Source organism: Hippocampus guttulatus, chromosome 10, assembly GCF_054856545.1.
Source record: "Hippocampus guttulatus isolate MCC_2025c chromosome 10, RoL_Hgut_1.0, whole genome shotgun sequence".
Classification (NCBI taxonomy): domain Eukaryota; kingdom Metazoa; phylum Chordata; class Actinopteri; order Syngnathiformes; family Syngnathidae; genus Hippocampus; species Hippocampus guttulatus.
Window position 1 is genome coordinate 1,499,708 of NC_141270.1, and position 15,054 is coordinate 1,514,761.

The 15,054-nt window shown below is 50.4% G+C and overlaps 3 protein-coding genes across 8 annotated transcripts in view; 2 read left to right on the forward strand and 1 right to left on the reverse strand.

Annotated features, from left to right (window-relative positions):
* The window catches only part of sptbn1 (spectrin, beta, non-erythrocytic 1), a 45,040-nt gene extending 38,603 nt beyond the window's left edge, over window positions 1–6,437 (forward strand). For all 5 annotated transcript variants that reach the window (XM_086122828.1, XM_086122830.1, XM_086122826.1 and 2 more), the window contains 4 exons: window positions 2,990–3,204; window positions 3,485–3,658; window positions 3,903–3,945; window positions 4,351–6,437. In XM_086122828.1, the coding sequence (XP_085978954.1) occupies window positions 2,990–3,204; window positions 3,485–3,658; window positions 3,903–3,945; window positions 4,351–4,608 (690 nt within the window). In that variant the 3' untranslated portion in view covers window positions 4,609–6,437. The remainder of the gene's footprint in view (window positions 1–2,989; window positions 3,205–3,484; window positions 3,659–3,902; window positions 3,946–4,350) is intronic.
* A 1,185-nt stretch (window positions 6,438–7,622) lies between these two features.
* Window positions 7,623–14,290, forward strand: LOC147198816 (2-aminoethanethiol dioxygenase-like). Of its 2 annotated transcripts, none has more exons than XR_015102131.1 (2): window positions 7,623–7,737; window positions 13,525–14,290. XR_015102131.1 is itself a non-coding variant. In XM_086122717.1 (2 exons), exon 2 carries the CDS (start codon window positions 7,903–7,905, stop codon window positions 8,605–8,607), a length of 705 nt encoding a protein of 234 aa, XP_085978843.1. In that variant the 5' UTR covers window positions 7,624–7,737; window positions 7,868–7,902; the 3' UTR covers window positions 8,608–9,258. The 2 variants fall into 2 exon arrangements, 1 of the variants encoding a protein (XP_085978843.1); XM_086122717.1 differs by lacking the exon at window positions 13,525–14,290 and adding an exon at window positions 7,868–9,258 and having other exon boundaries at window positions 7,624–7,737.
* LOC147198817 (E3 SUMO-protein ligase EGR2-like) lies at window positions 9,467–11,721 on the reverse strand. Its single transcript, XM_086122716.1, has 3 exons — window positions 11,405–11,721; window positions 10,697–11,303; window positions 9,467–10,578 (listed from the first exon to the last, which is right to left on the reverse strand). Exons 1-3 carry the CDS (start codon window positions 11,508–11,510, stop codon window positions 10,236–10,238), a joined length of 1,056 nt encoding a protein of 351 aa, XP_085978842.1. The 5' UTR covers window positions 11,511–11,721; the 3' UTR covers window positions 9,467–10,235.
* Window positions 14,291–15,054: the final 764 nt, after the last annotated feature.

Below are 15,054 nucleotides of genomic sequence, written 5' to 3' on the forward strand. Positions count from 1 at the left end.
TCCTGTACAAACTCGTCACCACGTGACCCCCAGCAGACATTTTAAAGGGCACACCCCACCCGCCGCGAGTAATTCGCATCCGCCATCGTTGGCCGCAAATAAAAAACAAAACCTGCCACTTTGAAGCGTCAATAAAAGTCCCAAGGAACCATATGCAGCGTCGCTATTTTACACTGACAAATCGTCGTCCTCTTCACCATAATCTTGTGCGTGTGTTTATTTGTTAGTTTTTTTTATGACATTCCGCCTACCCCCCCCCCGTGCTGGTCATTGTTGTTGTCGTATCATCCACATCATCGTCATCATCATTTGAAAATGTTTCATTGTGTCATTGTCTTTCTTTTTCTTTTCCTGTTGCATGTGGACACGTCACCTCCACTAACCAACACAATAAAACGTGTCAACTGTCACAATCCAAACGCCACCCTGCACTTGATGTTGCTTTCTGTGTCACGTGTGTGTTGTGTGTGTGTGTGCCAGTCATTAGCATTTAGCTTAGCATTCTGGAGAAAGAAAACTATTTTAATCTTGCTAATGTGTGTGTGTGTGTGTGCGCATATGTCGTAAAGTGTTTTTTATTCTGTTGCACTTTTTTGTTTTTTTGTTTTTTTTTCCTCCCCACATTTGAAAACAGTTCTTGTGTGTCTTGTTTGCAGGTGTTGTGCATATTGAACATAAACTTTGCAAAGTTATTTGTAAAATGCAGTCCCATGAAAGGAAGGAAGGTTGACAAGTACATTTCGACGGAGCCCCGGACATGATAATTGACACAAAAAAAAAACCTTTGTGCGCGCGAATTATTATTCGTGCACATGAAGTGGCGCTGATCCCTGATTGGACAAGAGGGTCAACAAATTGAGCGCACCTTCACCGACTCGCTTCTCACTGACCTAATCGGTGCCTTCAAATACCCGTAAATTCTTACATCTGACGTTTTAATTTTATATTACCATGCAGTAGTGATATTATGACGCACAAAAAAAAAGTTTCATTGGACAACTGTCAAGGAGAGTGACGGGAAAGCTCGTTTGTCGCTTGTCTCGTCAACATCTCGTTTTGCTCAGTCTCATGTGAACGCCTTTGCTTTTTTGTCTCCATTTCATCATCATCATCAATATGACTTCTTCTCAGCTCAACTCAACTCGTGTATTTCGAGAGCATTTTAAAACAGCCACCGCAGTTGACCAAGTGCTGCACGTGGAGCAAAAATTAAATCGTACAACTAGAAATGAAAAACGGAGACAGTAGAAAGCATAAAAAGAGCAAGACTAAAAATCAAGTTTTATGCTGAGTCAAAAGCCAAAGGGAAAAAAAAAAAACTTCCAGTCGCCAAAGCCGCAAAAAAGGAATCTCTCAATAATCGCCATCGTCCTAGCCAGTAGTTGGTCCCAAACGTGAGCTTCGAAGAACCCTCAGAAAACTCGATTAGCCCTGGATAAACGCCAGCCCAAGGTGGTGGTCAAGATCCGTTGTTAGTCATCCAAGATCCAAGTCACCAAGCCTTCCTTTTCTCCCGGGAACGGTCGCGGGTAAGATGGCCGGATTGGTCGGCAGTCAGTCCCAGGGCCCGTACAGAGTCAGGCGAGCGGGAAGTCGAGCCGCGCGGCGCCATCACCGACTTGACTAGTTTGCTAGCAAGTCGCCCGCAGCTCGCCCCAAGTTTGGCTTCGGGAAACTTTTGGGCCGAGGTCCCGCTCCAGCAGGAAGCAGGATTGGTCTCCCCCTCCGCTCCCCCGGTCCGGGCCGACCCAGCGACAACCCGAAGCGCTTAGCGTGGTAACCGAGCGACCGACGAGTGGATTGGCACCGGCTTGTCGTGGGCGTGGCCGTGGTGTGCTGCGGTTGCGAGCGATTGCGCTTGACTGGGATTTGATTGTTTTGCCGCCTTGCATGACCTCACTGCATGAGCTACTCACCTACTCACTCTCCTCCTTTCACGTCTTCAACAAGGGAAAACTTTTCCTCGGCTGCCAGCGGGGTCACACCCCCACCCCAATGCGGCTAACCCGGATGAAACATAGACTGAGACAAAAGTAGGACTGAATTTAGCTAAATCTGGATTCGGTTTGTTCTGTGCCAGGACGAACGCTGGACTCGAGCAGGATGACACTTGCGCCTTGAATCGAGTGATTTGAACTCGACTCAACCTGGATTGAAACGGGATCGAATCGGGTCTCAACTCGGATTAAATTTGAACTAAAATATGTGAATTCAGGACTGAACTAGAATTACGATAAAAGTGGATAAAATATTCAATCGAGTGCTTAGTCCAGCCATTACCCATCAAAGGATCAGATTTAAACAGTGACTACAACTGGAGTGTGCCGAGACAAAGAAACGACTGGGATAATTCTTGAAATCGGAGTCAACTTGAATTATTCCAGTCATGAAGCAGAACTCGACCAGGATGAAACCAGGACTAAACCTGCATTAAGCATGAACTAAACATGAACTGTAGCTGGACCAAACTGGGACCGGACTAAAAATTGGTTGAACCAGTCGATAAAAAAGAAAATCGGTCCTGAACAATAATAAACTAAACGTGAACTGTGGCTGAACTCAACGGGGACTGCACTAATCCTTGGTTAAACCAGTCTTGAACCTAAACTGCCCCAAAAAAGAAAAACATTTAAAAATCAGTCCTGGACCTTAATGAAAGCTGATTGAAGTAAAACCGGATTCATTTGGCTGTTAATTGCAAATGCAAAACCCAGAACCGGAGTAATCCCGGATTCAACCGGAACTAAACCGGGATGAATTAAGTGGTCCAGCAGGAAGGGTCCATTGTCCCACGCGCAACCTTCTGGATCTTTGGTGCCGATGTTTGGCGTGCCTCCGTGGCAACGCTGTGATTGTGCTGTGCTCTGCATGCTCTCGCTCTCAATCAGCCCAAACAAACCAATCGTTCCAAATCTTGCTCCTAACCATCTCAATCATCCGGCGCGGGTGCCGACGCGGACCCTGACCCGAACCCTGGCGGTGTTTCCAGGACGACGCTTGCGCCGGCGGCGAGGTGGTCAACGGCGTGTCGGAGCCAAGCCCAGCAGGGTGCCCGGGGGACGCCCGCAAAGCCAAAGCCGGCCAGCAGGCGGCCACCCTGCCCGCCAGGAGCCAGCAGGAGGCGCCCTCGGCCACTTCGCAGATGGAGGGCTTCCTGTACCGCAAGCACGAGTGGGAGGGCCACAACAAGAAGGCGTCCAGCAGGTACGCCGAGCGCCGTGGGTGGGCTAACAAGCTCTCATCGATTCCGGGAAGAAATTAGAAAACTTCAAACGATGTCGATTAGCGCGGCAGCTGTTTAGCAGCACCTCCGGACTGACATTACAATGCAAGGCGTATATTTGTCGTACTCTGCAAAATGTGGCTAGCATCACTGTGGCTTAGTTTCGGCCGGCTACGTGGCAGGGTAATGTACTGCCCCCTGGTGGCCAGGGAAAGCCGCCAAATTCCCGAATGAAGATATTTCCTTTTTTTTTTCCGGCAGGTCGTGGCACCACGTCTTCTGCGTGCTCAATCATCAGGAGCTGGGCTTCTACAAGGACCACAAGAGCGCCACGCAGGGCATCCCGTACCACGGCGAGATCCCCGTGGCGCTCCAAGACGCCGCCTGCGAGGTGGCGCTCGGATACAAGAAGAAGAAACACGTCTTCAAACTCAAGTCAGTCCGCCGGCCGCCGCCGTCGCGCCGACAACAGGCCTTTGACGGAACGTGTCTTTCAAGCAACACCTCTTTGAATCTGTGCACTTTGGGGGTTTTTGGCGTGTCTTGGGCCTTGGCTAAATCTAATTCAAGTCATTAATTTGGCACGTGCGCCTTTTGAGACGACGCGTCTTTGATTCTGTCGTATCTTTGATTCGTGGTGGCCCGTTAATAAGACAACCGTGTCTTTTGATCACTACAGAGTCACTGACGGCAACGAGTATCTCTTTCAAGCCAAAGATGACGTGAGTAGCGACCCTTTCATTTTCTCCCAGTCCCGGTTGAATCCATGTTTCAATGGGAATTGATCCCAGTCCGTGTCTATTTTTGCAGCGCTCAACCCTAGTCGAATCCTCTTTCATTGCCGGTTTGATCAAGGCGAAGTGTCGTCCGGCTTCAGTTCAGGATTAGTCACGATGTGGTCCATTTTTAATCCAGGTTCAGACCTGCTATCATCTTTCTTCAGTCCTTCTTTTAAGGAAGGGGCAAGCTAGTCTATCTTCAGTGCGAGATGAATCCTGTTTCAGTCCATGTTTAATCCACACGCCGTCCTCGTTTAGGAAAAGGATCCGTTTTGACTTGCCAATGGGAGAAGTCAAGTGAATGCTACTGCTAACGCTAACATGCTTTGTGATGTTTTTGCGGCGCAGGAGGACATGAACTCATGGATCGCCACCATCTCGGTGGCCATTTTGGGCGAGAAGGGCGAGGTGACGCCGAGTAGCCACAGCACGCCGGCGCCCGTTGCCACCGCCGCCCGCGCCCACACCATGCCGACCTCAACTGGTCGCACGGTCACCGTGCCGACTTCGGCTTCGGCCGAGGTGGCGGCGGCGGCCGAGTCCAGTCCAGGCAAACGCGACAAAGACAAGGAGAAACGCTTCAGTCTCTTCAGCAAGAAGAAATAAATTCTAGCGACTAACTCCTCTTTCCCCCTCCTCCTTCCTCTTCTTCCTCTTCCTGCTCCCGTTGGTCCCTCTGGTGCTGATTGGCTCGTCCCCGGTCGCCTGGAGGCCGTTACCACGTCAACCCAACCCTCTCGATTTTACGCCGCTCGTACTCGTAAAACATCAACTATGAAGAAGAAAAGTAAATAATAACCAATTTAGTCTCGTGTAACGTTTCCACGTTTAGCCGTCCGGACGCTCCTGCTGGGTTTCCGCCTCCTCCTCCCGGTCTTTGTCTTCTTCCTATGCGAGCCACTCCAAGTGCGTCCCTTTGGAGCCGAAAGTGTCCACTCTGTGCCTAACAACAATCCACCCTGGCTCAGAGCTTTAGTCCTGCTTAAAACTAGTTTGGGGGGATTTAGTTCAGGTTTCATTCTGGTTCAGTTCTGCTTGAGCCCTGTCTTACAACCAGAGCAATCCTGTCCTATTCAGTTCAGTGTTGTCTTAACCCACGTTTAATCCCAATTTGTCACAATTCTGGCTAGAGATAGATTGGATAGGTTTTTTTTTTTTTTTACCAGGTTCCATCTAGGTTTGGTCCTGGTTTAGTCTGGATTTAATCCTTATTTACACCAGTTTTAGTCCAGGTCTGATTTAGTCCAGATTTAAGCTTTGGTCAAATCATATTTGATCCAGGTTTGGTCCAATCCAGGTTTAAACTTTGTTTTGTCCAACATTGAATCCAGATTTGGTTCTTGTTTCTTCCAGGTTTGGGCCTGATTGAGTCCAGTAGTGACTTGACGTGAGCTTGTTGAAGGTTTTTGAGTGGTCCCGTTCTGTTGCAGTTTCATGGCGATGCTGTTTGGCCGCTGTTGGTCTTGCTTGGCTTGTGAAGCGTATGTACAAGTTGTGTATAAAAAAAAAAAAAAGTAAGAATAGTCAAAGTAATAGTCATCCGCCCTATTCTCAATTCTGCTTAATCTTCATACTGGATTGAGACCATGTTCGGTCCAGTACTGTTTTAGTTCTGGTTTAAACCTTTTGTCACAATTGAACCCAGGTTTGATCCAATTCTGGTTTGATCCCGGTTTAGTCCTGCTTCAATCCAGGTTTGCTCCTTGTTGAGTCCAGGTCTGGTTTTGTCCAGATGGAATCCTTGTTGAGACCGGGTTTCATCCCGGGTTCTATCTTAATTCCTGATTATGTACAAGTTGTGTATAAGAAAAACTAATCTTGCGTATTCTCGCCTCTGCTAATCTCCTTGGTGGACTAAAACTTTGTCAATGAAGGAAGACCAACTGACCAGAATGTTGACCTTCCTGACGAGTGCTGGCCTATCAAAACTTCGTCGTCGTCTTCTCATCACATTTAGAAGCACTAAAGTCGCTTGGCGCTGTTTGATGGTCGCTTGCTTCTTCTTTGGCTTTTCTTTGTCCTTTTTTTTTTCCCCTCCTCTCTCCTCCAATGAACTGCTGACCAGAACAAGTTCCTACTCCGCCTGGTAACAAAGCAGCCAATTAGAGGCAGCCTGGCTTTTGGGTGTGCTTGTTTTGCACACCTGACTGACAATTCTCTCTCTCTCTCTCTCTCTCCAGCGTGTAGTCTGTATGCACGCCGTGGTCACCGTAACCGTAGTAACCGGCACCGATACGTCCTTAGTTCATTGCGCACGATCAATAAATGCCACAAAGGAGGTTTTTGTGGTGAGTTGAGGGGTTATGAGGGGGTCACTGCTAGTTGAATGTGCACCTGTAGACACCCCCCTTTCCTCCCACTCCTATTTTGGTCTCTCTCTCGCTCTCTGTTCCATAACTGCAAAAAGCCATTAAAATGCTTTTAAAACCTTAAAAGCTCACTTGTTTTTTCTTGCAACTCATGACCTGTCCCTGTATGGATACATCAACGGTTTGAATGTCCAGCACACCTCTCTTAATCCATGTTCGATTCTGCTTCATTTACGTTTGAATCCTTGGTCAGTCCTGGGAGTAAACTATGGACCGTATATGGACCCTGGGCCACACCTTACTTCACCCACCTGAGCCGATCCAGCCCATAACCCTGGAGGAAGACCGCACTGCAGTAGTGCCAGTTGTCCATTTGGTGGCGGGCGGCCAAATCACTTGTCACCTTCCATCCATCCAGTATCTAAAATCGCTTATTCTCACTGACTGAATCAGAAATTGGAAGTCAGAAGTGAAGTCACTATGCACTGGAAAACAAATTGAGTTGTTTCCATGGCAATGGTACTATGGGGATATTCTTTTTTTTTTGCATTGTCCCAATTGTTATGGCAGGCGCATTGCAACATGTCAACTCTGAACATTTGGTTTGGATTTTGTGTTGATCAGGATCGTGCATCACCAAATGTGTCACCAACTGTGTTTGTGTCACTGTACTCGTGTGGGTGCAGTCTGCTGTTGTCAACAAATGCTAATGAGGACTTGTGACGTCACAATCCACTCTGTGGTCATGAGCGCCTCAAATAACGAATCAGCATAAAAATGTGCAAACGTTCATGCAAAAGTGACAGAAACCTTCTTGCTTCGCTTCTTAGGCCACGTCCACTCCAGAAAAAGGCAGAATATTAGAAAAATTTGTTCATCCAAGGGGGGGGGGGGGGGGGGGATTTTGCAAGGTTTGAATTTTATTTTTGGAGGGGAAAGTAATAAAATAATTGTGTGTATGCGTGTGTGGTCAAATAAAAGCATTTAAAGTACCAGTAAAAAGTTTTTTGAAAGAAAGTCTTAATTTTACAGCTATAATTGTATTTTTTAACAGTAGAGCAACCATCCGTATTGTGGTGAATGTCAAGGCTGCGAGGCTGTCATTGACAGAGTTAAAATGCATCCCAAAATGCACCGGATGCCAACTGGCTTCACGTTTATGTATTTTACTTTTTTTTTTTTTTTGTTTAAGTTTTACATGCTTCTTCGGGAACGTGTACAACGCAGAAAATCGTGTTGACCTTTGTACAGTATTCGAACTTTGGCCTTTCCACGTTTTCGACTGCAAAACGATCACGTGACGAACGGAAGTAGGCTCGGAGAGCGAGGGAAGAGGAGCCCCATCAAGACCGGCATCTCACGCTGATGCGATTTCGGATTGCCTGGTCTAACTGAACCTCGTCGTTGGCACGCGGAGAACCTGAATGTAAGTCAAGCACGCTTTGTTAATCAAATGTTTGATCAACAAAGGCCTTAAAGTAGTCGATGTCGGTAAGTTCAGTTTTTGATGGGCGGTAGTGAAGTGTGCTGCTTAATAAACGATCTTCGCATGCTAGCGAAGCCGCGGGAGCGGCTAGCTAGCTAGCTGGCGATGAAAGCCCGCGAAGGTTCCGCGATGGTGCCCACCTCGTTGGTACAGAGGATCGCGCGGCAGGCGCTCGTCACCTTCCGACAGCCGCCTCACGCCTTTCACGACAAGCACCAGCAGCTGCTGAGCCTCGTGAGGCAGGCGCGAGCCGCCGACCTCAAGCTGCTGCCTCCCGGCTGCGGCTCTCCCCCTTGCCGCGGCACCCCCCCGGTCTCCTACATGCATATCTGCGAGACGGAGCAATTCAGCATGGGCGTGTTCCTCCTCAAGAGCGGCGCCCGCATCCCCCTGCACGACCACCCGGACATGCACGGCGTGCTCAAAGTCTTGTACGGTAAACTGCGCGTCAGCTGCTTCGACAGCCTGGACAGGCAGGCAGCCCACTCCAGGCCGCGAGTTGGCGCCATGCTGCGCTCGGTTCTGCGATCCAGCGCCGAGTACACTGACGCCAGCGAGCCGTGCGTACTCGCGCCCGACCGCGACAACCTGCACCAGATCGACGCCGTGGATGGACCCGCTGCCTTCCTGGACGTCCTGGCGCCGCCCTACGACCCGGATGGCGGTCGCGACTGTCACTACTTCCGAGTGCTCCAAGGGCCCCAACCCAGAGAGCCGAACGGGCGTGAGGTCTGGCTCATGGAGATCGCGCAGCCTGTGTCATTCTGGTGCGGGACCGAAGCCTACCTGGGCCCCGAGGTGCGCCTCTGACGCCCCGATGTGACGTCGAGGGCCGCAGGATGCTTCGCATCTTGGCAGTGATCACGACAAAAGACAGACGATTTCTTCCCTGCGACTGACTGACAAGTTGGACATAGCTGTTATTGAGCCACGGTGCGTATTTGAACTGCGTAAAGGAACATGTCCACAGTGACACCTTGACTTACGAGAGCTCCAACTTACAGTGGTCGATTAGTTTTTGTTTTTTAGGGGGTTTGGGTTTTTTTTGGAGGCTATCCCAGCCATCTTCGGGTCGCAAACGATTGGCCCGCAACTGGTTGCCAGCCAATCATCTCCAGTCACGCATGGAGAACCGACACAACAAAATGTCATCGCTGCTTGAACAAGGACAGGTGACTTGGAGCGAGGCTGGGTGCTTTGGTGCCGCACGCCCGGTGGCGAATGGCTGTCAAAGAGGACGACAATGCACTCGGTAGGGGGGTGCCCTTGACCGCCACGACGTCATCTGGAGCGCAATCGCAAATCCTTTAAGCTGCTTGATGGAACTGCGAAGCGTTTGCCCATCGCCACGATGACATCAAACATTTCAATGTGAAAGACGATCACTAATCATTTGGAGGAAATGTATTATGAAATGAAAAAATGCATTTTGACGCTGAATAAACGCGATTGGACACTGAACATTTGGAGCGTCAGTCTCTCAATCAGAACTTTGATGAGCAACGTGACAACATTTCCCCAAATTGACCGTCTGTCTAAATGCTGAGTTGGGTTCAACTTGTGGCCCGAGATATTTCCTAAAACGGATGGATGAGTGTGGACGCAATATGGTTCACAATCATTGATCATTCCCAAATCCCCAATCAAAAGAAAGTGTATGTTTTTTTAATTATTTTTATTTTTTTTACAATAATGGGTGCGATGTCACAATGCCGTCCCGAATGAACGTCCGCAAAGAAGTTTTGTGCTTTTGTCGAGTCCCTGAGTTGTTTCCGCATTCTTCCTCCTGAGCATCATCATCAGGGGGCGCAGCCTTTCTCTCCCGATTTTCTCCAAGAGTGTCTGTCCCCTAAAAGTTTCCTGCTTTCCCTTTTCCTTTAAAAAAAAAATCTAATAATGCAGCTGATGGTGACGTCACAAACCAATTTGTGCGAGCTTGTTTTGCGTTGCTGTTCTATGCCAGGCCTTCAGAAAATTGACACCCAGACTGGAAATGTCAATGTTGACTTTTGCCAAATCAAAAAGAAGATTTGAGATGTCAAAAGCTACGGTCTTCCTATCCAGAATTAGAATAGCAGTGATGTGCAATCATTTCTTTCACCACTAGTTGTCATTCATTTGCAGATGTGGCAACAGAATTGTTGGGATCTGGAATTCTACTTTCAGCTGTAATTTTGCTGCGGATATCCCGAATTCACGTACCAGATATATTGCAAGTCAAATTTGAGATATCTACAATTGGATTCGGGCGTGTCCTAATTGCAGATGGTCGCTTTTCACACAGAATCGTGAATCCCAAACCGGGGAGTTACGGATATCGTCGATTCACATCAAATGTAGGACAACGGAGGCGAGCCCAAGTTGCGTTTGCAATGTTCAGGCGGCTGGCCGCGCGCGCCGTCGAGTCCCCGAGATGTCGGCACCCTACGTCGGTGACCTCAGAGGGCGGAACCTTTGCTGCTTTTGGCCCTCAGGTGCACGTTGACGTGGCGCCGCCGCTCGTCGCTGCGCGCAAACTTCCTGCCGCAGGTGTCGCAGGAAAAGGGCTTCTCTCCGGTGTGCGTGCGCACGTGCGTGGTCAGGTGGTCGCTGCGGCCGAAGGCGCGCATGCAGATGCGGCACTGGAAGGGCTTGAGGCCCGTGTGGATGCGCAGGTGGCGGCTCAGCTCGTCCGAGCGCGAGAAGCGCCGCTCGCAGCCCTCGGCCGGGCACGCGTACGGCCGCTGGTGCACGGGCGTCTTGCTGGGTCGACACGGGTACTTTCGTGGGCGCAGGATCGGCCTGTGGGGGAAGATTTCATATTGATGTTGAATTGACTGTGATGAAACGAGGGCAAGGTGGGGGGCCCGCGGACCTTGAGTTTCACACGGGCTCGAACCGTGAACTTTTCTGTCCGTACCTGAGCGGTAGGTTGTGGTGGGTCGGAAAGGCGGCGGCGCCGAGCGAGCCCTCGCCGGCGGCGGCAGTCGTCATCGGCGTCGTTATCGGGGGCGGCGGCGGCGGGGCCGCGCCCAGAGTGAAATTACGGATGGTGTTGAGCGGGGTGAGCGGCGGGGCCACGCGCAGCGAGTCCAAGGCGTACGCCGCCACCGATTTCCGGTCCGGGAAGGTCGTCTGGGTGGGGTACGACCCCCCCACGCCGTAGTCGGCTACTAGCGGGGCTTTTGGCGCCGAGTTGTAGGCCGGCGCCGCGTGATAGGTCACCGCGCCGCAGGTGGACGTTGCCAGGTAGCCCCCGTTGGACGGGTCCTGGTACACGTCACCGCTGCACGAGTACGACGAGGGCGGGGCCGGGTGTAGGTGGGTGTGCCCGTGCGTGTAGGGAGGCGCGTACATGTGGCTGACGTCGGGCTGGCCGTGCGCCATGACGTCGTCCGACGCTGCAGGTGAGGCGACGTCCGCGCTGACCACGCCCACCACGTCACTCCACGCTCGTCCTGCGTCCGCCCCCAACTGCGCGGGGAGCGCGCGGAAAGTTGCCACGTAGTGCGCGACGGGACGCTCGCCTGCAACGCGCGACAGACAGACCGACAGACAGCGAAGACGGGCGTCGTCAAGCGGCACGCACGGCGGATGGAAGGGCCGCCGTTTGGCGGCAAAAGCTTACCGGCTTCGTGGTCGTGCGCTTTGCTTTGCGCGTCTTGCCTTTCTTCGTCTTCTTGTTTGACGACAAAGGCCGACGCGCGCTCCAGGGAGCCCATTAAAGAGCTCATCGCGACGGCGGCACGTGAAAAAGCGCCACTCGTGAAATCCTGCGCGGCTTTTTAAGGGGGATCCGTGACGTCATTGACCATAAGTGGACGCACCGGCCTTGGCGCCGTCACGAGCTCTCAGAACAACACCGCAACGGCCATAAATGTCACATCCTGCCTGCGCGTGGGCGCCCGCGCGCGCGCGCGTGAGTCTGAGCGCAACACCCAACAAGGTCCATGGTTCCTGTCCACATTTTAGACCAGGGACCACCGGCCTTTTTGAAAGTGAGAGCTACTTCTTGCCTCCCACTTTGATCCATGCTTCTGTAAATTATACCCCCAACCCCCCCCCCCCCCCCAAAAAAGAAAATACCGCAAATTGTATTGTAAAAATGAAACAAATCCTGAAAAGAATCTGAGAAAGCTTGGAATTTTTTCCCATGGCCACACAAAATTGATTGATTGTCAGATTGTCATTGCTGTCATGTCTTACTTTGTGGATCTGATCAATGAAATCGATGATTGATTGCAAATTGTGACATTACAGCTGATAACCAATATTGCATTCAATGCCAAACACATCCGTGATGAGTCTTAAGCTTGAAGTAATGATGAATAGAAGTAATAAGTAATAATGTAAAATTGATATACTGTGTGTGGGTGTATATATACACCCACACACACACACACACACACCCTGCAACCTTCTGGAGGATAAAGCAAATCGGAAAATGGATGGATGGATGAATAAAATGGGAAATCTGTCGTATCGCAATGTGGTAAACTCCGATTTTTGTTTTTTCCAGGCGTGGCAGCCGTATGCTTCTGCACCGAAATGAATGCGAGAAATAATTCAGGACTGGGGTCAATGGGAGTAGTCGGGTGGTCGGATTGAAGATCAGAGTGCACTGTGGGTATAACCCCCCGGCTCTGTACTTTGCCCGCCTCTGTTCTGGAAGCTTCTTGAAGAAGACGTCGGCGCTTCCCATTAAGGAGAAGCGCATTCATGTGACTTTCACATGCGCGCCAGCTAAACGCGCACAGCCTGCGCTCGCAGCCTTTTCAACGCCCACACCTCCAAAAATGTTGCTGGCCATTGTGGCTGTGTGGCGCGCCGCCCACCCGCTGCCAGATGGGGGCTTGGTCACTGCGCCCCCCCCCCCCCGCCCCCCCACGCATATTTTGGGGAGCTCAAAGCCTCCCACACACACGCGCACGGGTTCTCTTTCTGCCAGTGTGCTGCACTCGTGGTGCAAAGGCACACACGGGGAGAGCTCCATGGGGACGGTACCCCGCTTCCACCCTTCGCCCACGCACCTCCGTGCGCGGAGGCTCCGGGGGGGGGGGGGGTTTTGGTTTTGTGTTTGGTGGCTGGAGCGTCAGCCGTGGGTCCGGTGGCTCGGCGAACCGCAGCGCGCCGATTAATCATCTGTCATTGGCGCTTTTGGTGACTATGGATCTTTGTCTGGGCTCGAGGCGCTCTGGTGCGCAAACGCGGCAATGGAAGGCCCGGCCGACTTTTGGCCTGCGAGGCTCACCGCGCGGCACCTGAGCCTCGGAGCGGGCGCCGCTCACTCCTGCTTGTTTGGTCTGAAGAGACAAACGCGGAAAGTCAGCGGCGGTGAGCCGGTCGGGCCGGACGAGGCCTAAAGGCGATCACGAGCGCTGACCAACGTTCGCGAGCTCAACTGGAAGATTTGTCCAATGAACGTCTTGCGTTCATTCGGTAGCATTGCTCTCAGCTGGCCTGCTTGCCATTTGTAGTGTATGTTCAGTTTTTTGTTTTTTTTGTCCAATCAGATTTTAGCTTCCATGTGTCGCCACGTCAATCTCATCTGCCTTCACAATCCCTTGCGCTAGCGCACAGGACGTCAACTTCTGTTTATGATATTGCCGCAACTAATTATTATTTTGTTGGTTCTGGGTTTTTTTTTCAATTAATTGATGAATCGGACAGAAACATATTTTCTTTCTCCCTAAATTGGGTGTTCTGGTAAAAAAAAATGAAATGTTTGTTTTTGAACTTTTTTTTTAGGTCCAATTTTTCCATGCACCATCTGGGATGTGAACAAACAATCTGCGGCCTTGGGATGGTCTTCTACAAATGTTCTGGATGGTCTCAAAAGATTTGACTTTCATCTTGGCAAGGCAATTTGTTTGCACAGAAGCCGTGATGTCCATTCAAAGCGGGACTAAAAGGCCAAACCCAGTCGGGTACTTTGAACTGAAAGGTCATTTTAAATCACAACTTGTATAATCCCCATTGGTCCCAATTCAACTCCCTGATTTCTTCTCCGCCATTTCAAACAACACGCTTGTGATTTCTTTTCTTGGACGACCTTCTTAGGATTGTTGCCGACTCCCACAATGGTGGAAAATGAGCACAAAACTCAATCCCATCCAAATGCTTTGCATGGCGGGAGAACGTTTGATGGACGCAAAGCAAAGAGCTTCTCATTTTGCCCTGCTGGAATTTGGACCTTCAATTTTTGCCCTTGACCGGTTCTCAAAATCCAATTTGAGCATTTCCGTCAGGCTTCAGTGTGACCAAAAAACATCCGACTCACCTCAGCGCCGCTCCTTCTTGCTCTTCCTTGCTCTCGCACCGGCTCCGGGTCCCGTCGTGGTCCTTGGCGTCGCCGTCTCGAGGAGCTCACAATCCGACGCCCCGCAGCAGAAGCACGGCGAGCGCAGTGAGGACGTCCCGATGAGGAAGACCGAGAAGAAGGAAGTGGAAGGGCGGCCCCGGCGAAAAGTCGCCGGTCATCGTCGCCCGGGTCCGAGTGGGCCGTGGCCACAAAGAGCCCAGAAGACAAGGAGGGGGGGGGGGGGGGGGCGGGTACCAGCGATACCATTGTCCTGAGAATCAGATGGAGGGACTTTGTATGGAGCCTCGCACAAGTCATCTTCCATGTCCAGGAATGACTTTTTGAGTGACATTGAAGGTTGCGACGAACCATTATTTAAATCATCGATTCTTCCGTCTGCTGTTTTTCGAATAATTTAGGAATCAGATTTACCCACCCCCACACCCCCAAAAATGTCATTTCCATCCCCTCTGTTATTTCAAATGCCCACTGCAGCAAAAAAACAAAACAAAAAAAACAACGTATTGATTCTGATGATGTTATTGGCTCGGTCGGGGTGGGGGGGTTGCTTTCCAAACTTTGTAATTGTTCCATTTAAATGCAACACAAAAGAAATGACCAGTCTGCTTTCATGGAGGAAGATTTACCGTTGAGAGGCTGAAATGCCGAGGTTTTGACAATTTTACATTCGGCAAGGTCTCAAAACAATTTCATCCATGATCAGGATAGTCACCAATTCCTTTGATAATCAATTAGCTGTCCATGATTTGATTGTTGCACCACCAGCCTCAACATTTTATCCCTCTACCGCTCCATCTTTCCAGAGAGCAGCCAACAATTGTACTCAAGTTAGAGTACTGTTACTTTTGGATCAGAAGATTCAAGTAAAAGTCAAAAGTACTCCATATAATTACTTGAGTAGAAGTAATTAATTATTCAGTGATACTGAGTAACTGAAAAAAAAAAGATCAATGAGC

Excerpts from the sequence above, each read along its gene's own strand:
- LOC147198816 (XM_086122717.1), top strand. The coding sequence starts at position 7,903 with ATGAAAGCCCGCGAAGGTTCCGCGATGGTGCCCACCTCGTTGGTACAG.
- LOC147198817 (XM_086122716.1), bottom strand. The coding sequence starts at position 11,510 with ATGAGCTCTTTAATGGGCTCCCTGGAGCGCGCGTCGGCCTTTGTCGTC. Across the intron at positions 11,304-11,404 it reads AGCGCACGACCACGAAGCCG|GCGAGCGTCCCGTCGCGCAC; the intron begins GTAAGCTTTTGC and ends CGCGCGTTGCAG. Across the intron at positions 10,579-10,696 it reads CACCACAACCTACCGCTCAG|GCCGATCCTGCGCCCACGAA; the intron begins GTACGGACAGAA and ends CTTCCCCCACAG.